Source organism: Stegostoma tigrinum, chromosome 26 (assembly GCF_030684315.1).
Source record: "Stegostoma tigrinum isolate sSteTig4 chromosome 26, sSteTig4.hap1, whole genome shotgun sequence".
Lineage (NCBI taxonomy): Eukaryota > Metazoa > Chordata > Chondrichthyes > Orectolobiformes > Stegostomatidae > Stegostoma > Stegostoma tigrinum.
Window position 1 is genome coordinate 42,974,275 of NC_081379.1, and position 24,488 is coordinate 42,998,762.

General features: G+C 38.7%; 1 protein-coding gene across 3 annotated transcripts in view; it reads right to left on the reverse strand.

Moving 5' to 3' along the window:
* The window catches only part of zgc:63587 (uncharacterized protein LOC393431 homolog), a 134,248-nt gene that overhangs the window by 105,021 nt on the left and 4,739 nt on the right, over window positions 1–24,488 (reverse strand). For 2 of the 3 annotated variants that reach the window (XM_048556191.1, XM_048556192.2), the window contains exons 2-7: window positions 20,540–20,708; window positions 18,361–18,412; window positions 14,148–14,228; window positions 6,423–6,522; window positions 3,400–3,486; window positions 1,572–1,695 (exon numbers count right to left, since the gene is read on the reverse strand). In XM_048556191.1, coding sequence (XP_048412148.1) covers window positions 1,572–1,695; window positions 3,400–3,486; window positions 6,423–6,522; window positions 14,148–14,228; window positions 18,361–18,381 — 413 coding nt within the window. In that variant the 5' untranslated portion in view covers window positions 18,382–18,412; window positions 20,540–20,708. The remainder of the gene's footprint in view (window positions 1–1,571; window positions 1,696–3,399; window positions 3,487–6,422; window positions 6,523–14,147; window positions 14,229–18,360; window positions 18,413–20,539; window positions 20,709–24,488) is intronic. The other variant, XM_048556193.1, reaches the window with a different exon arrangement.

The following is a 24,488-nucleotide window of genomic DNA, read 5'->3' on the forward strand; positions in this document are numbered from 1 at the left end:
CTTGAAAAGTTAAAACTGGATCGAAGGGCAAGTATAAACAATGTGCTCCAAAATTACTTTGGTGGAGAAAACCAAGACAACAGTTTCCAGTAGGGTACCTCAGAACTCAAGTATATCTCAACGAATATATTGGGGGCTGATTTAAGATGGTTTGCACATAACATAAAAGATGAATTTGTTGTTGTTATCTTCCTGTGATCAAGCAGCGTGCTGTTTCTACGGGCAGAGATATAGGACATGGAAGGGAGTGGGTATCTCAGCAATGACAGACAACGGAATATAAAACAATTGGTGGGAGAGTAAGATGTTTAAGAGTGTATGACCACAGATCTCTGCAGGTGATTACATGGGATATTGGATAAATTTATTTGGTGAGCTAAGGTAGAGTATAACAGCAGAGACTTTTATACCAGAAGTTTAAAACACTAGGTAGTCTACAGCTTAATTTTTGGTTATTCATTAATGGGACGAGGACATCATTGGCTAGGCAGCATTTATTGTCCATCCATGGTTATCAAAGGGCAGTTCAGAGTCAACCACATTGCTGTGGATCTGGAGTCACATGTAGGCCAGACAAGGCATGGACAGCAATTTCCTTCCCTACAGGGCATTAGTGAACCAGGTGGGTTTTTCCGACAATCGGCAATGCATTCATGGTCATCACCAGATTCTTAATTCCAGATATTTTATTGGATTCAAATTCCACCATCTGCCAAGCCAGGATTCGAACCTGGGTCCCCAGAATGTCATCGGTGTCTCTGTATTAACAGTCCAGCAATAATTCCACTAGGCCATTGCCTCCCCCTACATACTACATACAGTTCTGCTCAACGCAATGCTGGGAAGAATGTGATTGCACTGGTGAAAGTGAAGAGATTGACAAGAATATTGCTGGGAGTGGAGAATTTTTACTAAAGGGACATGATTAAATAAATTAAAGCAATTTCAAACAGACGAGGTCGAGACAAAATTTGAGGCACATTAAAACATAAGGAACCAAGAAAGGGTAGATGTGAAAGAGCCATTTTGTTCAGCAGAGTCATCAGTAACCAGGGATCATGGAATACTTTATAAAAAGGATTAGAGAACAGTTGAGGAGAGATGTTTCACTGAGAGATGGTGATTTAGTACTTGCTTCCTGAAAGTGAGCGATAAACCAAGAACTGGAAGGTGAGATAAGGCTGGATAATTTTTTTTCCAACATTCACAGACGCACAGTGACCTAAATGGCTACCTTCGGTACTATAAGTTTCTATGATTCAATTGTTCAAAACATTAAATAGTAAGTAGTTCCACATCCAACTTTGGTGCCAAACAAGAAGTAAATTACAAAAAAAAACAACTTCTCACACAACCGATTGACGAGGTTCAGCTTATTGCAGTGCAATCTTCACTGCATTTAAAAGTTTTGTAATACAATTCCAGGATATCATTGCTGGTATCAACTCCTTTACTGAATTAAATTTAAGTGTGAACGTTCAGCTGCTTAACAAGTACATCCACAAACAAGGGAGAACAAAAAAAATGACTCGCTCATTAACTAACCTCATTTCAGTAACTGGCAAACTTACCAGTCTTGGCTGTTAATGGCATCGCCATATCCTGGTGTGTCCACAACTGTCAGACGAAGTTTCACACCTCTCTCCTCAATTTCCACTGTCGAAGCTTCAATCTGGACCGTTCTTTCAATCTTTTCTATGAACGTAATAGTTCAGACTAAATTCACCAGTTTGGACATAATCCATTTCAAGTTTACTCAAAATAGCTAATGATATCAATACGTAACTCCCAAAGTCAACAGATTCTGGAAAATCACACCAATAAAGACTTTAAACAAAAAATTTGATATAATTTTAATATGTAAATATACCTTGAAATACATTTAAGATTATATATAGTCATCTATTTTAGCAACAAATTGCCCCATAATTCTTTCACAATTGCAACTTTTTTTGAAACATTTGTCACCTAGATCCTTCTTCGTCTATTTATAGCTGGTTGCGCTATGGGTGGGATTTATCTCTTCTTAAATACTTTTGGCTTATTTCCTTTTCAATTCTGAAGGAAAAGATATAGCCACAAGCAGCAGTTTTCAGGGTCCTGATACATTTTTGGTGACAGCCAGAAATATAATCACTTTAGAAAAGTCAGAATACCATGATCTTGGTTTGTTACACTGACTCCTATATTGCATATCAGACTCTATCCAAATCCTCAAATCATTTGATGGGGCAGCCCAGTACACACGCACTGTGGAAAGAAAAATGAGTGGGGGAAAAAAATGGTCTCTCTCCTGTCAAGTGTAAACTCTGTGGTTAACTCTAACATGGGATTATGAAAGAGAAGGTGCCATTATGACTCATGCAACCTACAAATTACCATGGGCCTCATGAATGTAAACATGTTCCTTTCAACATTATATTCCTCAAAACTTGCAAAATGTTCATATAACCAGTCAGGGTGTGGTGAAAGGAGTCAGGGGCCATAAACAAGCCAAATTCAAGGCAACGTATTGTGTGAATCGTCACATCAATCTGTGACATGTAGATCACACTACACTGCAGAATATGTTATTCCCACCTGACTCCATGTTTGTTGTTTATTACATGTTCAACATTTATTTTAGTTGTTGGGGAGGGAGATAAAGTTTAAAAAATATGGCAAAAGGCTCCAACATAAATGTTTAGTTAACTTGACACTACCTCACAATGCCTTTGCTGCAGGAAATTATCAAATTATCTGAGAAAAACAATGATATTTTGAAAAAGATCACATTAATTCCAAACACATGGAGAAGTTTTGATAACCAGTACTATAGCTATCACATTACACTCAGCAACAGGATTTCAGTGTGACAGACAGCTCATCAGCCTTGACCTGTAAATCCAAACAAGGCTGAAACACTTTACACAAACCACAAACAGCAGTTCCAAATGCACTGCAGTTGTAAACCTCTCCCCACAGAAAAGTTATTCCATCTTTTCACTTATCCTTCATGGATGGAGAAAATGTCTTTCCAGCATGCAGGCTTAATTTCACCTGTAGCCCTCCAGTGTCAAACATCAATTCTGTCAATGTGAACCTAGACTGCAAGTGCAGATTAGTTATTTAAGTATGGGCTGTCATGCAACTCCTATCACATATCCATACACAAACACATTCCAGGATGGATGATCTAGATATCTATAAGGGGCACAAACCACGCACAATCTTTCCCTCCCTATTTCAGAGGTCCAACTAAAACATCCGAGCTTCTGTTCCATTTTACACTAACTCAGAAACCAGTAATTAAATTTTAACACTATGTTGCGTATGGATATGAAAATTATTGTTATTGTGATACCATACGCATGTTCCTGAGAGTTATAATTTGATGAATCTCTCCAATAACTGACTCACCTGCAGCCCCAGGTACGTAGCGCTCAGGGTAGAGATCAGTAAGGAATAGGCTGTTGATTAATGTCGACTTTCCAAGACCGGACTCACCTGGGAGAATAAATGTGGTAAAATAATAGCGATGAAATGCAAGGGAAGTGAAATCATACACAAGTTAAGAACATGAAGAAGGAGGCATTTTAAAAAAAAAGGAAATGAGCTGGAAGGAACAAATCAGTACTGTTCAATTTATTTTCCAGAATGTCAGAAATGATATTCTGTGAACTTAAAAATATTTTATCCTCCATTATACTGTAGATACAAAGCTAAACAATCTGACTAATGTAATCTTTCATATTACAACGGTTCAAGTATACAAGGCTAACCGAATACAATTTTCTCAGTTTGCTCTCTGCCAGTGTTAAAAGGAAGTCACGGACACTTTGTAGCAGTCCAAACAATACTTCAAAGTCAGAATCACTTTTGCTGTCTTACGCAGAACCTGATATTAACTAAAAAGATCACTAAATCATATTTTTCCAATTACTATTAAAATGTGCATAGCATTGTACACAGCCTTTGAAAGTTCTCTTTTCATAAATGCAAGATAGCTAACCAGGAAGAGAACTCAAATTCACGCCACACAGCCACAGATTTGCAACTAGAACGAAACCACGGACAACATAAAATTGTTGATAACAATATTTATAATAACAGTTTACAGAGACAAAGTATGCATTAAAATCTCAACAAGGTAAATTAAAATTAGCAGATGGAACAGGAGTTCCATGTCTAATTGTCAATTATTGCCTGGATTTTGCAGTTAGCATCAAGACAATAATGCTCACTGCTGACGAAGCAAAGCTACCAAAGATTTTTAGTGAAGTCCAGGGCATCGAATTTCTTTTTACCGTGCGAGTTTCAATTTATCGCTTTTGTCACCTAACACCACAATGGAAAACAGACATGTTCCCTAACTCAACGGACAGTTTGCCAATCAAACCGAGGAACTCTCACAAACAGCAAAGCAGAAAGTTTTGATTTATTCTTTATGGAGATGCTGGTGTTATTAGCAAGGCCAGCATTTATTACCTAGCTCTAAATGCCTTTAAAAAGCTGGTGGTGTGCCGTGTTTTTTAACTGCTGCAATCAAATTAAATACAAGGAAATACAAATTCACAGTTAAATCACTACTGAACATGAACTGAATTATAGCACACATATGGAATTCATTTCTATCAAATTTTCAAAAAGTAATTTCTTAGGAAATTGTAGTTTTCAGACATTCTCTAAAAGAATAAAAAGTCATTAAAATTCATTTGTCAGGGCCAGAGTTTGTTGAACAGTAATTACAGCATTAATGCCTTATTAAAACTTCATAAGTTCTTGGTTGAACAAGGTTTAAACTTTCATCAACACAAAAATGAGTCACAAGTAGAAGTTCAGAACAAATTAGTGATCAATAATTATTCTATTTGATAGCGACAATTTGCACATTGTAAGAGCAGTGTAGTAGTGACTGCAGCATTCAGCTGGGCATGTGCAGATGCCAGCAGTTACTCCTATGCAAGTTTGGTAGCAATGCCAAGTGCTAACAGACTTTATTTGTAATACACATTTCAATGTAGTATGTAGATGTGTCACAGCCCCACCAATCTATCATGTAAAGACTGTATCTTTTTATTCTTTTCTGTACGTTTGATTGTGGGCTGAATTGGGAAAAGAACCAAAAATCAAGGATTGCTGCAATTTTAAAAGCAAGTAACCTATCACCTATTGTAAGCGCTGTTTGCATGGCTGCTATTCAAGGAATAGTGGAAGCTTCATTTGCTGAAGCCAAAGGGTGGATATAAATAAAGCTTCGGTCAGTAACAAGCACTGATTGATGACAGGTCACGCTACTTCAGAGCGATGACCAAGGCCTTCAGCCTGCATGCAATTACAGGGTTATTTTATAATCAAGCCATTCAGTGATGTTATTACACACCTCTGGAGCAGGTAGAATTTCAACCCAGACTTCTTGGCTCAGAGATAGAATAACTATGACTGCACAAGAGACTTGTAAACAATTATGTAATTGGCCCCCAGACAGAGAACAGTTTGACAGTGTGAATATTTGGCAAAAGCCATCAGATCTCCAAGAGGCTAGGACCAGACTCTTCTCTCTGCAGTTGCTGTAAGCTACGGCTCTTAACTACTGAGCTAGAACTTTATAAGTGTGAACCAGCCAACCTGTACCTCCTGCAAATAAAGGAGAGAAGGTCAAGGAGGGTCACACAAAAGCACATCCTGAGGAGCCAAAAGGATCAAAGGAACCCTGTGAGCAGAGACCATCGGCTGGGAAGGCAGTTCAATCTCCACTTGTAACATGCAATTTTTGTTTTGCCTGTCTGTATCTGCCTGTGTGTGTGTGTGTGTGTGTGTAAGGGGAAGTTTACAACAGAGTTGGAGTTTTAATCAGTTTTGTTTTTAAATTGATGGTTCATAATTGTTTATCTCTGTTAGAATCTGTAATTTACAATAATTAGTAACCCCCCCAAGTACAGAAACCTGAGCCATGCTGTCAACCTGGGTTGAAAATACAAATAAACTGGGGCATTCTGCTTACGTTTTAAAACAAATTTAACATTTGTGATGACTCCAAGAACAGTGGGGCTCGATTTGCAGTACACTACCCAGTGAGGCGTGACAATAACATTTTCATTCTAGTTCAACATGCAAAATGAAACGAAAAGGATTTCTTATTACAGTATAAAAATACCGTTTTCAATGCAACTTATACATTCATATAAAAATTGATTTCAGCTTTAAATTCAGATGCTCTAAAGTCACCACTTCAAGCAGTCTCCATTCAAGACAACAATGAAACCACTGCCTGGTTTGTTGCTGTGGGAAGTACAACAACAAAAATAAGAATGACATTTTTAGATGTCAAGTATTTGAGAGTTAATAGGCAGTAACTATTTCAAACAGTACTCAGCAATGACAATTAAATAGACTGTACAGTAATGTCTGTACTTATATCCCCAACAGGCAATGTAACATACCAACTACCATCAGCGTGAATTCAAATCCTTTCTTCACTGATTTTCGATGGACCTGATTGGGGAGGTTTGCAAATCCCACGTACCCAGTAACATCTGGAAACTGCAGAAACAGAAGAATTTCAGTCTTAATTATCTAGGCAAACTGGAAAGCAGCACAAGAAATTTTTCTTTCCCTCTCTTCAGAGTTTAATTCTGCCTCTTCTTTCATCTCTCACATCTTGAAACAACCCAATGCATTCACTTCCTATTTCCCAACTTAGAGAGCTAGACTACAATCAAAAGGATTTAAAACACACTACAAATATCCACTACCCACCAAAAAATTCCAACCCAACTGTATAGGAGCCAATGGAAGCTTTTCATTGATTATTAAACTGGTTGCATAAAACATTGCAGAAGTTTATCATTGATGGTATCCCTTGAGTATACTTTAAGCCGATGGCTATGGCACCTTGACTCCACCAGCAATACTCAAAGGAGCTCTGATTTTGAAGTCCCTCATTATGCCATTTTGACCTTAGTTATTGCAGACTGATGCCAGTTTTACTAACAATGATAAAGTGCCTCCAATAGCAAATACCAATCAATACAACTCTGCTGTCCAAACTACAAACAAACAGGGAAAAAAAAATTGCTAGGGAAACTCAGTAGATCTGGCAGCATCTGGGGAGAGAGAAAGAGTGTGTTAAAATATTCAAACAGATATCACTCTTCTGTTCAAATTCTGTTTTAGTTTATCGGCTTGTTCGTCTTTGTTATTTTCTATTTACTTGCTAATATTTGATAAGGTGCATCACCAAAACCAGCTTGCACAGCCACAACACTTTCACCTTACCCATTAAACTCATTCCTCGGCTTCCTCACCTTCTGTTTCTATTTTTGGGAATAGGCTGTCCCCTAACATCCACTTCAAACCCACCAACTTCCACAAATTACCTCAACTACACCTCCTTACATCCTACTTCTTGCAAGCATTCCATTCCACTCCACTCCACTCCACTCTCCCAGCTTCTCAGCCTCCGTTGGAACTTTTCCAATTATGGCACCTTCCACCAAGGTGCCTCTGGCATGATGTTCTTTTTCCTCAACTGAGGATTCCACCCCACCCCCTCACTTCAGTTAACAGCACATTTAGTAGCATTCGACCTAGTTCCTACATAACTGCCCTCAGCCCTAACCCCTTCCCAGAACAACATGGTTTCTTTTGTCCTCATTGTCCCCCTGAGAGTCTCCACATTCAAAGAATCATCCCAAACTATTTCTGCATCCCCCTGCAAACAGGATACCACCAAACACATCTTCTCGCCACTGAGCATTCAGCCGGAACCATTCACTCCACAACACCCTGGTTCAATCCTTATCACCCCCAACATGTCTTCACTCTCCCACACCACCTTCCCACGAAATCAAAGTGCAGCGCTTGCCTAATCACCTCCTCACTGTCCAAGGCTCCAACCATAGTTTCAAGGTGAATCAATGTCTTACCTATATTTCATTCAATCTAGACTACTATACCTGCTGCTCACAGTGGAGGTCTCATTTACAGTGGCAAGACTCAGTCCATAGGAATGACTCCAACCTTCCAGTTGCTTACCACTTCAAAAACCCCGTTGCTCTCATGCTATTTCTGCCTTGGGTCCACTGCAATGTTCCAATGAAGCATAACACAAGTTCAAAGACTAGCACCTCATTTTCTGCTAGTACATGTGGTGTATTTTAGAGCATCTAGCATTCAATACTGAATTACAAAACTTCGGAAAGATTCTGAAGGTGGTCAAATTGGATTAAAAAATAGTTAACTCTCCCTCTTTATAGATGCTGCCAGACCTGTTGAGTTTCTCCAGTATTTTGTGATTTTTATAGATTTAAAGCATCTGCAGTATTTTGATGTATACCATGGTCCTACTACTTTCTCAGAGGGCCATCAGACCTTGCCTTTACATGTTTCAACAGCCCCAGAACATGATCATTGTGTTGTGTATCTTGTCTCAAAATGGTAAGCATCAAATAGCTTCTTCACAGGTTCCTTCTATACTGAGGTCTGAATCTGCTTCAAACCAAGTTGTTACCTCAAGCAGCTTGATTTCTAGGTACCAACATAAACCTTTGCCAATTAATAAAGGAAAGCTCTTCGCCAACAATAACAATTCTAATGTGCACATATAATGTACTGATTCTGTGACTATCTTTGATAATTTTCTTTTGTCTGAAAGTATGTTGATAATTCTGAAGAGATCGAAGCCTGTTGTTTGGACTCCTTTGAGAATCTCACTTTCAGGGGTACTTGTGCGTAAGTTGCCAACTGCTTAGCTGTAGACAGGAGCTTAACAAATACTTCAAAGTGATTCCTGGTTTATTTACCTACAAAAATGGTTTCCTTTCCATATCAGCGTATGCTATGATTCCCATTATTGAGAGTTCTGGGAAATAAATCAAAAATTGCAGAAAAATGATGATTCTGCAATCACTAAAACCTCCTTCATCCTCAACTCAACAAAAAGGGTTATACAAGCATATTGCACCTTAAATACATTCTCTGGGACTCACATTTAATATATATAGAGTCACATTCACAAAGACTCTGCCATTCCAAAATATCTTTGCAACCATGCATTTAGCCTCCAATTTCCTAAACAACAAAAGAACCACATCACTATGCGAAATCATTATATTCACTTCATGCTTGTGTTACATACATTGTGCTGATGAGGCTTGACTTAGCTTCCAGAAACACTGTCTTTAAGGTTGACAAGATATTTTTCTACAGTAATTCCAACTTCTCAACGACAGTGATATCTATTTACGTGGATCAAAAGTATATTGTATTTAACACAATTTTGTTTGACTAAAACAAGGTCAGTCCACTTTTAGTTGCTGTGCTGCAACACTCCACATTCCCTCTGTGATAAAACAGAACAAGCAGTCAGCATCATAATGAGCACTGCAATGAATAGGAGATGTCTTAGCAACAGCTAAACCAATTCCCAGCCCAAGAAAACAAGGGTGGGTGGCATGGTGACACAGTAGTTAGCACTGCTGCCTCACAGCCGCAGGGACCCGGGTTCAATTCCAGCCTCGGGAGATTGTGTGGAGTTTGCACATTCTCCCTGTGTCTGCGTGTCTCTCCTCCGGGTGCTCCGGTTTCCCCTCACCAGTCCAAAGACATGCAAGCTGGGTGGATTGGCCATGCTAAATTTCCCGTAAATTGGGTGGGTTATAGGGGTATGGAATGGGTGGAATGCTCTGAGGTTCGGTGTGGACTTGTTTGGCTGACGGGCCTGTTTCCACAGTGTAGGGATTCTAAGATTCTATGAAAAAAGACATTCCATCAAATTAACTATATCTATGAAAATAACATGTAACTACATGAACAGCCAAACCACACCCGCCTCACAAAATTAAAAAGGTTTTACTCCACTTATTTATTGAGATCATAAATCTCAGTTCTAGTAAAAACATACACACACTGATGGGGCAACAGCAAGTCCAACAATTTAGCCAGGGAAAACATTGTTACAGAGATAGAAAGATAGAGGGCTTGGACAAAAATCTGAACAAACAGTTGCCCATAATCACTTGTTAGGTCATAACTAGGACAATAAATCAAATCTAGGGAGTAAAAGAAAACTAGAAGTGTCACACAAAAAGAAATGCTGTCTATCGAGCATAATTGCAATAACCTCTTTTCTCTCCTCTCCCAGCCTTAGCAGATAGTTATCAGTTCAAAACAAGACCAATTACTCTGCACAAGTCAGTGTCCAGCCATATAAACATGTAGTGCTTCTAAATTTACAAGTTAAAATGAACGTGCACTAATACAAACACTACTTCTACCGACATGACACTTTCTTTCCTCTATTTCAACACTGAAAGCAAGCAGATGAAATACATAGGAAAAGCACTCTTCTCTGCACTTGCAGACATCTATCTGGCTTGGTCAGGCTGGTTTCCTGCTGAGATCAAATCTGGCAACCAGCTTCTCAATCATGTTTAAGTTCAACAATTTCAATTGATTTTTTTTGTTCGAATTCCCTGCTATTACCGCATGGAACATACTGCATTTAGAACTCAGTATCGAATATCAAGGTCAAGAAAATTCAGGAATCCAGACACCACTTCAAGAGAGGTGCTTGGACATTTGTTTGTGGGGATTGGTCAGTGTTAGGAAACACAGTTTTTTTAGGTAATGGAAAGAATTAAAAACTAATCAACATGATACTAGTCACATGTCTTTCTGTTTATGGCCACTGCATGTGGCCTAGTAGCAAATCCTTTGAACAAGATGCTCAATTTGGCTACTTTGAAGTTGTGTGAATGGTTTTTCTGCTTTTGAGACAATTGTCCCAATACCTATGAACTTAGTTTCTCACTCATTTACAATCAATTTACTTTGATCGATTTATTCACTATTTCTGACCATCCATTACCATAGAAACTAAGGTCGAGCACTAGATAATGACGGCTAATGGAAAACTTAAAGGGTTAATTTTGCATTGAAAAGGTTTTCTCCAGAATGACATCCAAATATTTAAAGAGATTGGGAAAAAACAATTTTTCAGAAACACAATGTATTAAAATGCAGTAAAATATGATGCTTGCTTTAATCTTGCTGTGATCGACCTTATTCCTTAATAAACTAATTTATAATTTTTCATACAAGTCTTAGGAAACATTAGTTTGATCTTATCAATCACAAAATCCTATAATTTCAATACATGTCTTGTGAAAGGGCTTAGCTATTTGCCTTCTGACACAGCTTCACCATTCTACACCACATGTACTATCAGCAAAATCAAATGGGGGAGGGGTTCAACAGCCAAGTAGAATGGTGTGTTTTCATTAGTTTTAGTTACAGGAGAACATTAGAGAACTGAAATGTTCTATGCTTTTTCAAAATAAGGGAAAAAAAATTAAATCTGGCAGATTATATGTCAGCTAGTTGCTAAAAGCGCTCCCCGCCACTGTAGCTCTGAAGAAAACTAACAGCCACTTGGACAAGCATGAACTGACAAGAGAGAGCTGGCGTGGACTTAAAAGCAAAAAATTGCTTTTGAATTTTGATGAAGTAGCAGAGGGTAAAATGTGTGATAACAAGGTGTAGAGCTGGATGAACACAGCAGGTCAAGCAGCAGAGGAGCAGGAAAGTTGGCGTTTCGGGTCAAGACCTTTCTTCAGAAAAAGTGAAATGTGTGCTTAGTTGACATTCCACACATGTTTTCTCAAAGTCCATATCAAAATTTATTACTACTAATTACCTGCAAAGCAGAGATACAAAACTGACTAAGGGATAGAAAACAGGGGTTGTGGTTTACAATCCCTCTAACTGTTCTCTTCATCTTTTCAGACCTCCAAGATACACAGATGGTAGCAACATCTGAAATTGAAGACAATGATGGGTACACTATTGGCATGCTGAGTGGACCTCCAGAGTGGCTGCACAACAACTTAGCTTTGAAGGTTAGGATAATTAGGTACTTACAGACTTAGAGTCTTCTCCAAGTTTCGGCACTAAACCCACTACTGTTTCTAATCCTCGAAGACTTGGGAGAGCAGTGTACAAGTTGAGAAATTTGCAATATGCTACCAAATCTGCCCAGTCTCATCAACACTTTCTGCTTTTATTGAAACCTCCAGCATCTGCAGTATTTTGCTTTTATTTGACAAATTTGCAGGTCTTACACACATCAAGGAAGATTGTTCCCTTTGAAGTCAAAAACTTAAACTGGCTGAAGCTAAGGGGAGACATATGCTAGATGAAGTTCAATGCAATAAAATTTATAATACATATTAGAAAGAAAAACAAGGGGACACAATGCATGCTAAAAGGCACAATATTAAAAGGAGAAGTACTAATAGATCGCTGGGGGTATTTCTGTTACTAATCTCTGAAGGTGAAGGTGGCAGGATATGTTAAGGTGCTAATTATTAAAGAACATAGGATCCTAGGTTTTAAAAATACAGGCATATAGTACAAAACTCATGAAGCTATGTCATTCAACTCCTGCAGGTTTTGATCTGCATGAACGTCAAGTGCACTTGTTGATATTTTCTCATAAACCTGCACAAAGATGTTATTGCACACCTGGTATTTGAACTCTGCTTCCCGGTTCAGAAATAGGAATGCTATTTCTGCACCACAGGGTCCTCAAACAGGGTGAATAGCACAGTCCACTTCTACATATCTCAGGCTAACTAGAAACTACAACTCCAGCTATGTCGAATTAGATATAGTAAATATGTATTGTTTCTGAAAGCTAAAAAAGGGCTAATATCCAGAGATCAGAAAAAGAACCAAAGTAACAAGGGGGAAGCCTTTTCCAAACAATGTGGTGAGGACTTAGACTGAACTGCCTGATTAGGGTTGTAGTTACATATTTAAGGCAGAGACAGATGTACAGCATGGAAACTGATCCTTCGGTTCAAGTTGTCCATGCTGACCAGATATCCAAAATTAATCTAGTCCTATTTGCCAACATTTGGCCCATACCCCTCTAGCCCCTTCCTATTCTTACACCATCCAGGTATCTTGTACATGTTATGATTGTACCAGCTTCCACCATTTCCTCTGACAGCTCATTCCATATACACACACAATGCTCCGTGTGGAAAAAGTTGCTCCTTAGATCCCTTTTAAATCCTGGCCCCCTCACTTTAAAACCTGCCCGCTCATTTTGGGCTCCCCCACTCTGGGGGAAAGACCTCAGCTATTCACCCTATCTACGCCCTTCAGGATTTTATAAATGTCTGCAAGGTCATCCCTCAGGCTACGACGCTCTAGGGAAAACAGACGCAGCCTATTCAGCATCTTCCTATAGGTCATACCATCCAACCCTGGAACCATCCTTTTAAATCTTTTCTGAACCCTTTCAAGTTTCACAACATCCTTCCTATAGCAGGGAAACCAGAATTGAAATGCTGTTTTCCAAATGTGGCCTAACCTATGTCCTGAACAGCCACGACATGACCTCCCAACTCCTATTCTTAAAGGGTTGACCAATAAAAGGCAAGCATTCCTAACGCCTTGTTTACTATCTTGTTTACTGAGATTAGCTTTCAAAAATGAAAACAATTGACTAAATACTCAAACATAGCAAAATTGCAGAAGGATATAAAGAGAAATAAAACAAACAGTAGATTAAATGGATTGAATCTTGGCTAGCTCTTTTAAACAGCAATGAAGTAGATGGCCTCCTTCTGTATTATACTATTCCATGATCCAATGTGGAAAAAAACATCTTCATCAAGCTTGGACCAGGACACGGTCTTGTACCACGGTCATTAAAGAAAATAGAGCAGGCCGTTTTGGTCGAACATCTAATCCTCCTCATTTCTCAAAGTCTCTCCGCTATGGAGAAGAATCACAGCTTTGCCAAACATGGCGCTTAGTTCCAGTTGACATAAGTGTAGTTGTTATATTACTCCACTGTATATGGCTGGGAAATAAACTGACAGTCCACTGCAAGAAATAGAAATGATAATACATAGAGGTTTAAGTATAATATCACCTTATGGAAAGCCAGTCCTCACCTAATTTTGGCCCCAAGTTAACACCTGTTTACAACATACTACCCACACACTTACAACTTCTGAAACTGATGAATGCTTGACCATGTGTCTTCATTTAATGTTATTAAGTGACAACAAAACAACACATCAGACAAAAATTTTCCACCAACTTGGAAAAAGAAACAAAAACACAAAAATATGATTTTAACTGTTGTTTACCAGAAAAGCTGAACACAATCCACTCATGTTTGATGTACCGTACAAACGTACTTTTTTCTCGAGAATGCTGTTAGAATCGTCCTGGGGGAACCATAAATCAAGATAACCAAAATTTACTTTGTGACCCCCAAAGAAGAAATTAACAACAAGATTTCACGCTTTGTAACTTTCATTTTAACAGGAATTAGAAATAATAGTCACTCATGAATAAACAGGTAAAAAATACTTCAGATATTTCACTTTGATATTGCAGATTTCAGATACCACTGCATTGTTTCCATCTCTCCACTAATGCATACAGTTAGTAACTGAGGCCCTGGATTGTCCTGAACCCATTTAGCAAGGACCATTTTCATTGGGAATTGACCAACTGGTTCACCCTCAATGTTCCCCATTCCTTGATCCAAAAGACATCAGCTGATGGATTTTTGGCTGGGAAATTTGCTCCATATGTTGTGTCAAGATGGAAGGTGGGGAAATGGAAGAGATGCATTTTTGTCTAGGTTCTTTCATCTCAGGAGGTCTGAAAGCACTTCATAGTCAGTGAAATATTTTAAATGCAGATGTTGCTGTAACGTACTAAAGGCAGCAACCAGTATGGGGTTGCATAGACAAAGTAATCACCAGAAACTGATCATCAATAAGCTCCCTGGCTGTCTTTGAAGTTGTGTTGTTTTTTGGTGTGGGGAGGTGGAGGAAAGAGTGCAGGTGGACTTTGGTTTAACATCTCACCCAAAAGACAAACACTTCTGACATGCAACGTCAGCCCATCGATTTTGTCCTCAAGTGGTGTGGAGGAAATGGAACATAACAAACTCCTGACTTAGAGGTGCAATCAACTGAGCCACAGCTGATGGAGAACGCACAGAGCAAAAGGTTCCAGTTTCTCTAATCTTGTCATATAATTTAGATATTTGGCAGTAGCATATTGAGTAATATGCACCCAAAGAAGGATTTTGCTTTTCACTGGAAATGCCAAATGATAGGCATATATCATTCATCACTTACAAAAGAAAATTTCTGAACTGATATCGTGCACCTTGTAATATCTTCCAGAAGATATTTCGACCCAAGATATAAATTCACCATAAAAACACAGAAAACCGAATTCACGATTCCAGGGTTTACCCTCAAATACTAAAAACCGTCAGGACAAGTGATCAAAGGTCCTCAGATTTATTCCTGTTTTTATATAAAATGGAGGGAACCTCAGCGATTAGTGAGAATGTTTAGGTGGAACTGCTCCCCTCATGTCAAGATTTAAGCCTTGTAGTTCACGGTAGTGAGTTACTAATAGCTCCAAAAACAAATAATATGTTTGATAAGGTGTGTAGTTGCTGTTGTAATGCAAATTTCACTTTAGCACTTAGTCACTACAGCAAAGGTACAAATTAAACAAACAGACTAGAGGACAATGCTTGTGGATGGCAATATGTCGTTAAATAGCTCCACAATGTTATTCGTTACTGACACAGGATAGGTTAAGAGTCCTCGTCACAACTGCTTTTTCCCTTGAATTTCACATTTATGCGCAGCAATGCACATTTCTACAGATTCTCCACCGTGGGGATCACAACGGTGTGAAGGCATAGCTCTTCGGAATGTCATTCTAACCGACCCACACAGAACACCAAGTTCACTACTTGGTCATTCTTGATAAACCACTTAGCCTTTAAATATCTCCAAACTATGTTCACAGCTTTCCTGACACCAGATTTCTTTTAATCCACTCATATTGTGCCTCCGAAAGCTTCAGCATCGATATGTTAATTATCTTCTGCTTCCAGCTTTTTGAGCCAAAATCAAATAGAAAACCTTCATATATCTTATTTTTTCTCCTCAATATTGCCTCCAAGTCAAAGGCTGTTTAAATGCTTGGACAATTATTTTCTGTCCAAGTAAATTAAAACTGCATTTTAAAAAAAAGCTTAAAAACATTACGCATTCCATACATGTTTTGAATACTGCAAATTTCCCTACTGTTCTGCTCCCAAGTTAGTGGCTGTCATAATGCATAACCAATTTCCAAAAGTGTGTGAGAAATGAAGTTGTTCATGGTCAAAAGTAAATGTACCTTCAGAATGTATGAGGTCAGCCAGGCAAATGCAAGCTAAAGAATGGCTGACCAAAGCTCTTCCAATAGGCTACATCAGGGCCTCATATGATTCGACCTTTTGCTCTGCTCATAAATAGATTTTTTTTTATTTATCCAGGACTTTAAGTGTTGCTGAATGTCTTTTAGATGGAACGAATTACCAAAAGTGCTCACTAAGTGGAGATTTGATAAAATATCCACATACTGCAGCTGCCGGGTCTAATTTAGAACTAGTTTATGGAGTTGACTGCAGTTCAAGTATAACAGCCAAATCAACAATGATGCAATGACTTCCAATTCTAGAGGTTACACGGGAGAATTCTTCGAGAGCTGGAATTCTCACCAGTGAGTAGGGGTCCGAAGAACACTGATCTAACAAGTTACTGTTAAAAAAAATTTCAAAATCTCCAAGTACATCAAAAACTTTGCTTATTTAATTCCTTAGTAACAGTGAACACAATGTTCTACAGAATAGGAGGAGCCTCAGCCAAGAAAGATGTTTAAAAATGGTCATTAATCGTGTTAGTTTCTCTTCAATCGTATCTGAGCTAAGTGCGTCCACTGTTGAAATGAACCCAATTAATCTAAACAAAACCTCCCAGAAGGTTATTTCACAGTTACTGATGCATTTTCCAGCTTTAACATAGCTCATAGTCAGGGTCATATAAGGAATGTTATACTGGGCTTACAGTTGTTCAAAAAATTTGTGTATTGTTTGCAACCGCTGCATAGATATTTTGGGTGAAATAGAAACGAGCAAGTGTTTTAGGATAGAAAAGATATGACAAAAAAAACCAAATAGCAAAGACAACCGACTGGGTGACATACCTCCATTCAGTCCACAAGTTTGACTAAGATTCTGATGGTCAGTCAAATTAATTCTCTGCCTTGCTCTCATGCTGATTGTTCCAGTCAAGTTCAACACAGAAATGAGGAAGAGCACCTGCATTTCTCAATTAGGCACTGGGCAGTCTTTCAGAATCAGTAATACGTTCAACAGTTTCAGAGCCTGTTCTGTCTATTTTGCTTCTTTTCTGTGGCTTGTTTCAATTTTTCCTCATATTTACTAACTTACTCTAGAGAGGCTGAGGTAGGGAGTTGTGATGGAGGAGTAGAGGTGCTGAAAGGGGAGAGAATAAGACGGGGAGGTGATGGGAAGAACAAGTCTGGGAGGCTTTCCCCTACCCTCCTCTCCCCTCCCCTGTGCACATGTTTAAGCAGGGAATAACGCACACATGCGCTCTTATCACAAGCATAACTGTCCTCGAAACCAATTTACATAAAAGGCTCACACTGTCTCTCTTTACAGATGCTGCCTAACCTGCTGCGAATTTCTCGTATTTTCTGTTTTTTTTAAAAAAAACATGGAGGAGTTTGGATTCACGTTCATGATATGGAAGAGTACATGGAACCAGCGAACAGGTCTCACTTGCACTGAACGGTAACTAGTTCTGTTTGTGGGGTTTGAACAAATAAAATATTGTCTCATCATGGTCCAGTTTTTAGATAATCTCACTCAAAAATATTATACACGTGATAAAGGACATCCTAAATATTAACATTAGGGGATCAAAGATAGATTGCAGCTCACTCTTCACAACCTTTTGCTGGTTAAAAAAGGTAACAGTGAAATAAGTCAAACAAAAACGGACTGTATGATGTGCAATTCAGAGTTCAGTATTTATCGTATGATAAACTGTTATGGGAGCAGTAGCACTGATCTTTAATCCCCCTCCCATTAACCCAAAATTGGAATACAATTCTCTATCACTCTAAATGAGGTGATTAAGCACAAGAATGGCTGTTGACAATGCATGCCTTTTCTACTGTTATATGTAACATTAAGGTCAAGATCATTATTTATAATATGCCATCTGCCCCAACCTTTCCTATTATGTTACCTGTGTATGATAAACTGAAAACTAAACCATTGTAATCCCCTCATACATAAACACCAGTTTCGCCAAACCGTGCCACATCAACACAGTGCAATGATCATTCTTCAATAGTCATTCTAGAGCATTTAACATGAAAAAATAATCCCTGTGCAATATTGAAATTGTTACTGTTTTCCTCCTGGAATGTTCAACTATATAGCTACACAATAAACTAACTCACCTTTGCCTTTTCGGTTGACATATTGGCTGTTAATTTCACAGATCACAACAACCTGTACAAAAAAAAAAATACAAAATAAAAACACACAAGATACAAGATAGATCAAGGATCTCGGCATTCATAAAATGGATTAAGCACATCTTCAGAATAGAGCACAGAAGCCAACTAGAGTCTCAAGGCAATTTCTGACATAATTACATGTTTAGATGCGGTTTTATTTCCTATTCAGTTCAAACAATGGTACAGTTAAATCTCTGACAGCTATAAGTCATTGCACAGAAATGGAACTGATAGCCGCTCCATTCACCAAAGGCACCAGCTGCACCCCCAAAGCTAGACTTCAGACCAAAACTACAATTAACGCGTAATAAAAGCACATCTCAGCATACTCTAGACTGGGGAAGGAGTATGCAACACATCAACAATGATGAAAGGCTCAACCTGCTCCAAGAACTTTAGGCAGGGCTTGACAGCACAAAAGCTCAGAACTTATAGCATAACAGCTAGCAGAGGGAAATCTAGAACAACATTTCTCTTTGCAGGTTGAAATAAGAGTCAGATGATGCTCTATGACATGAATATGTAGTCACTGCTGACTGATATCACCACAAATGTTTTGACACGACATTTGGTACTGGCATGACTAATTGGTTCATCGCCTTTGAATAAAACGATGGTGCTTTTTTTTTCATTTTTTGCACAGCTAACCACATGCGAATAATGAGGGAGAATAAAATGAACAAAAGGGATTTAATTTCATCCTTTAAATTGATGATTATGAATTATAATATCTTGTTGCATATCAACAAGCATAAAAGTTATCCTTTATCACAAAGCAAACATAGGATATTTTGAGAAGCTGATCGCGGCAAAGAACACCTGCCGCACACTCAGACTGTGAAAAGCACAGGGGCCCTACATTTTACAGAACCACCAGCCTGTACAAAGTGCTTTCCATGCTGGTCCAGCTCCACAACCGTCCTGGAATTTTCTTATTCCACAGCATGCTAGAAATATTTACAAAAAAAAACCACAACATTTTCATTCCTGACAACTGCTAAGTTGAAGCAAAATCCTACTGGCCACCTCACATAATCAACAAGATAGATAAAACTCTACTGTATCTGTGCCTCTCACCAGACTAATGAGTGAAAATAGCAGCAACAGTTCAGTGACTAAGAAAAGCAAGTTGGTGCGTGGATACAATTAGAGGTGTCTACAGTAAATTCTCTGTATCCATGAAATCAATGATTAATTCACCTATCAACGCCAAAAAACACACAAGCTAATAGCCGTGGGCAACATTCCATATCCATGATTTTTAACCTATTTTTAAAAAGAGCTCCACACTCATGAATTTCATCATTTCCAGGGGTTCTCAGAAATGGAACCCTCGCAGATACAGAGAAATGACAGTATGTGGAACATATGACCTTCTACATAATATTTCATGCTTCACATAAACCTGTTCCGAGAACAATACATTGCTGAATGTGTGGCTCTGTCAGTAATTATCTAGCATAACCTCCAAACTAAAATCATGCTAATTGAGCTCCAAGGGTCTGTGGATTTCACCATCACATTGGGCTCATATACAGCATAGACATACTAAAAAACAATTGACATTTATTTATACGGTGCATTTCACAAAATTATTCCGAGGCAATCCGTGGACAGCACTTTCAGAGCATAAACTACAAAACTGCCTCATTTTTAAATGTGAAGGGGAGATTTACAATAAGAGAAACACTAGGTGCCTCTTACACAAAGTTGTGTAACAACTAAGTTCAGTCTTCTGGTGAACTGGCTGAGGAGCGAGGAAAAGTTGGATTGGAGTCCAAACTCAATACCCATTTCAGAGTTACACATGCCATGCCTACATTTATGTTTCCTTTACAAATCCCTGTGCCCATATTTGTAGAAGATGCAGACTTTGTAAACTCCACGTGGTAACCCCACCATCCTAGTAGTGCCTGGACCAGCATTTCAACCCAGGGACAGAGCTGGGAGGTGTCATTCCGTTGCCTCCCCAACCTGAAAAGCTTTTCACTGGTTACTTTATAATTCGGCCACAGGAATTCATCATGAGAAAGTTAACAGTAGATATTTGTAATTTTTAAAAAGATTATTCCAGCTAATTTTCTTTCCTTTTGTTGTTGTCCATTAGTTTTTTTTGTACCTCTGATACTTTGTTGTTCACTGCAAAGACTGAAGCAAAATGTCTCAGTTGGTTGATAAATATTCTGCAGCAGTTAACAGACTTCAGGCAGCTTCTAGATCTGATTCACAGTTGTTACTGAGTCAAGTGATGGAAGTCAAGTTACTCTGTCGGCCTTAGCAACCTTGAACTGGGAAAAAAAGGGAACAAAAATACAGTTTGTTACTGCTACTCAATGCAGGCACATTGTATTATGGGTCCTACCATATAAGCAAATCTAAAGTTCGAAATTCATTTTTAATAGTGGCATAAAATACAAGTTAACATATGGACCAACAGTTGTACTTCCCACCCAATATTTTGTTCCACTTGACTGAATATCCCCCAAGATGAATAACTGGAGACCCAATTAATAAAGCAAGTCAAATGTTGTCTTAGATAAATAAGAAAATTCTGTCCAACTTGAAATACCCACACACTTGCATTCAGTCTTTCTGCTTAATCAAAACACACAATATATCCAGAGCATTTTCCTTCTATACGGAGGCCAGCATACACATTCAAATGTATCTGACTGTTGATGCCAAAGCAGTCCTGAAAAACACAAGATTTTCCCAGGACTAATAGCTGTTATTCATTTTAATACAGGAATGCAAGAACCTGTGTTGTGCTACAATGTCACCCAGAGAAACAACACAGTGGAGACCTGGAAGTCAGCCCACTGGGATTCAAGTAGCTCAGCGACACAGTTATACATTTAAAGACACATTTAACATCTACGTGCGAAAGAGCAGTCATCAAATCATGTAACAACCCCATATCCTAGTACTTTTAAATATCAAGTGCTTAATCAATTCATGAGTCACAGACATGGTGCCACCATGAGCTGAAATGGTGCCAAACAGAACAGTCCACCCAACTTTAAAAGTCTTCAGAACCAGCTGTGCCATTGAGCACATCACTGCGGTGTACAGATACATCACTGGTTTGTCACATCACTCAATAGCTTCATGCAATTTACTGGCTTCCAAGGTCAGCAACACTGTTAGCTCAGAAAGAAACTCAAATTGAAGTTATAACCATTGAGATTACAGTACTGAGTCAAGCTTTGCAGTCCGCTATAGAGATAGCACTGCTTGCTTTTTAATTGGAATTAACTAATTTAATGCCATTTTCCTGCTCTTCCTTTGACTTCTTCAAAGCTCTGCCTTTTCAAAAATTTAACTAATTCCTTTGTAAACAATATTATTGGTCTCAGCTCAGCGCTGCTTGTGGTAAAGCATTTATGGTCTAATGAGCAACTGTCACAGCATTCCTTCCAATGTTCAACTGGCAATCCTGAATTTTACCCAGATTTTGATTCGCCGACCTGGGGAAACAAGCTTGCATTATTTAGGTTCTTAAAAAATGCTCTCAAATTTGAAAAATACCGATTACAATTTAACATTCTCTGTTCTTGCCTTTCGTCTTTCTCTCGTATCATTAACAACGTACCATTATTTGAAGGATATTAGAATGCCTTATTGGTTGCCTAGGACAACATGCAGTAAAAAAATTTGCATTTATATAACAACTCTCAATATCTCAGGATGTCCCAAAGTGCTTCACAGTCAATGAAGTATTTGTGAATTACTATTATTGTAACAGAGGGAAACCCAGCCTCCAATGCGTGCATAGTTATGTAGACAATTTGTTCTCGTGATGTTGTTTGAGGGATAAACAGTCAAAATAATGAAAAGGCCTTCAGTTTAAAATTTTATCCAAAAGACAGCATGTACCTCCTGACTGTATGAAGGCATGGGCCTCCGAGTCAATGCACTGTTCTTTAAACAAAAAGACCAAGAGAAATGATCCCAGTACAAAGTCCATGCTTGGAAAATTACACCAATTAAGTTAGACATGACCTATTTGTAACAAATCCTTGCTCTTGATCATGGTTAGGCCTCACCATTCTACAATTCACTAATTTCAGTCTATTATACAGAGTCTCGAAGAACCCAATAAATGGGTAAGACTAATTTGTGCACCATTTCAGTCTTGCTACTTACCCCTTCATCAAATAGCAATGCAAAGTTTGTTTTTGCCTCTCTCTAATAGAATTGCTGGTTTCAAAAATTTTTTTTGAGAATTATGGTTAATTCCTAGTATATTAATAACAATGTTTGCCCTTCCCCCTGTCAGATTGATTAACAAACAAAATCTGCTTACCTACTGCCTATCAAATGCTCTTCCAAAATGAAGTCAATGAAACAACTGTGGTTATTAAAATTCAATAAAAGCAATTTTGAAACATCAAAACAAAAACTCAGATGGTCAAGCTTATTGCAGAATGGAGTGTAAATCCCACGTTTATATGCTCAGCTCCCTAAAGGGGTGCTGATCACAAACGTACCATCGCATAAAAGGAGCAATGGGGACAGAATAAAAAGAGGGAAATTAGACTCAACTACTGTTGGTTTGTATTCACAAAAGTAATCTAAGAAACCAGGTTTTGCAACAAGTTACATAATATCTTCAAAAATCTATGAGAATAGAAGCAGTTATATTTCCAAATAAAATTTCTTATAATTAAAATTCAAACAGTTTTGTTGTTGCATTTCAATCTTCTTCCCACCTCTGTACATCTTTTTAATTTTGTTTGAAATCCAGCAACTGCAGATTATAGATTGTGAGATAGCTTTTGGGAACTCAAGTAACTTGGGATACTGTTTACTTTATTAACGTTATCTCGCAGAACATTGGCGTCATTGACTAGGTCATCTTCCATGCTTACCCTTCAGAAGATTGGTATTGAGCATCCATCTTCAGGCCAATCTGCCAATCCAGATTATGACTGATCTTACTCTTTTTTAAAATCCACTCGTGGGACACTGGCCAGCCAGCAACGCCCATATTTAATGTCCATCCCTAGTTGTGCTTGAGGTGGTGGTGGTGAGCTGCCTTCTTGAGCTGCTACAGTCGATGAGGTAAATTGTAGGTAAATCCACAATTCCAAGATATTTACCCAAGGATAGTGAAGGAATAGTGATAAATTCCGAGTCAGGATGATGAATGGCTTAGATGGGAACCGCAGGAGAATCTGCTGCCCTTGTCCTTCTAGACAGAAGTGATCATGGGTTTGAAAGGTGCTGTCTAAGAATCTTGTGAATTTCTGCAGCACATCTTGTACACCGCTGCTGCTGAACACTAATGGTAGAGGGGGTAGATGTTTGCACATGTGCTGCCAAACAAGCTTGGATGGTGTCAAGCTTCTTGAGTATTGTTGGAGCTGCATCTATCCAGGCAAGTGGAGAGTATTCCAACATATTCCTGACTTGCGCCTTGTAGAAGGTAAGCAGGTTTTGCGAATTGGTGAGTTAACTGAAGCAGTATTCTAGCCTCTGACCCATTCTTGCAGCCACAGTATGCATACAGCAAGTCCAGGTGATTGCCTTGTCAGTGGCAACACTGAGGATATTAATCATGGGGGATTCAGTGATGGTAACACCACTGAATATCATGGGGAGGTGGTCAGGTTGTCTGATTGTGGAGATTCTCATTGCCTAGCGTTTGTGTGGCACAAACATTACTTGTTACTTTTCCGTTCAAACCAGCTGCTGTCCAATCTTTTTGCATTTGAAAATGGGTTGCTTCAGCACCTGAGTCATTGTGAATGTCGCAGAACACTGTGCAATCATCTAACATCCACATTTCTGACTTTATGACGGAGGGAAGGTCATTGATGGTTGGGCCAAGAACTGTAGCCGGAGGAACTCCTGCAGAGATGTCCTGGAGCTGAAGTGACTGACTTCCAACAACACAACCATCTTTCTATGTGGCAGTATGATGCTAACCAGGAGAAAGTTTCCACCCATGCCCACTGATACCAGTTTTGCTGGAGCTCCCTGATGCCGCACTTAATCAAATACAACCTTGATGTCAAGGGCTGCCACTCATCTCACTGCTGGAATTCAGCTGTTTTATCCGTATT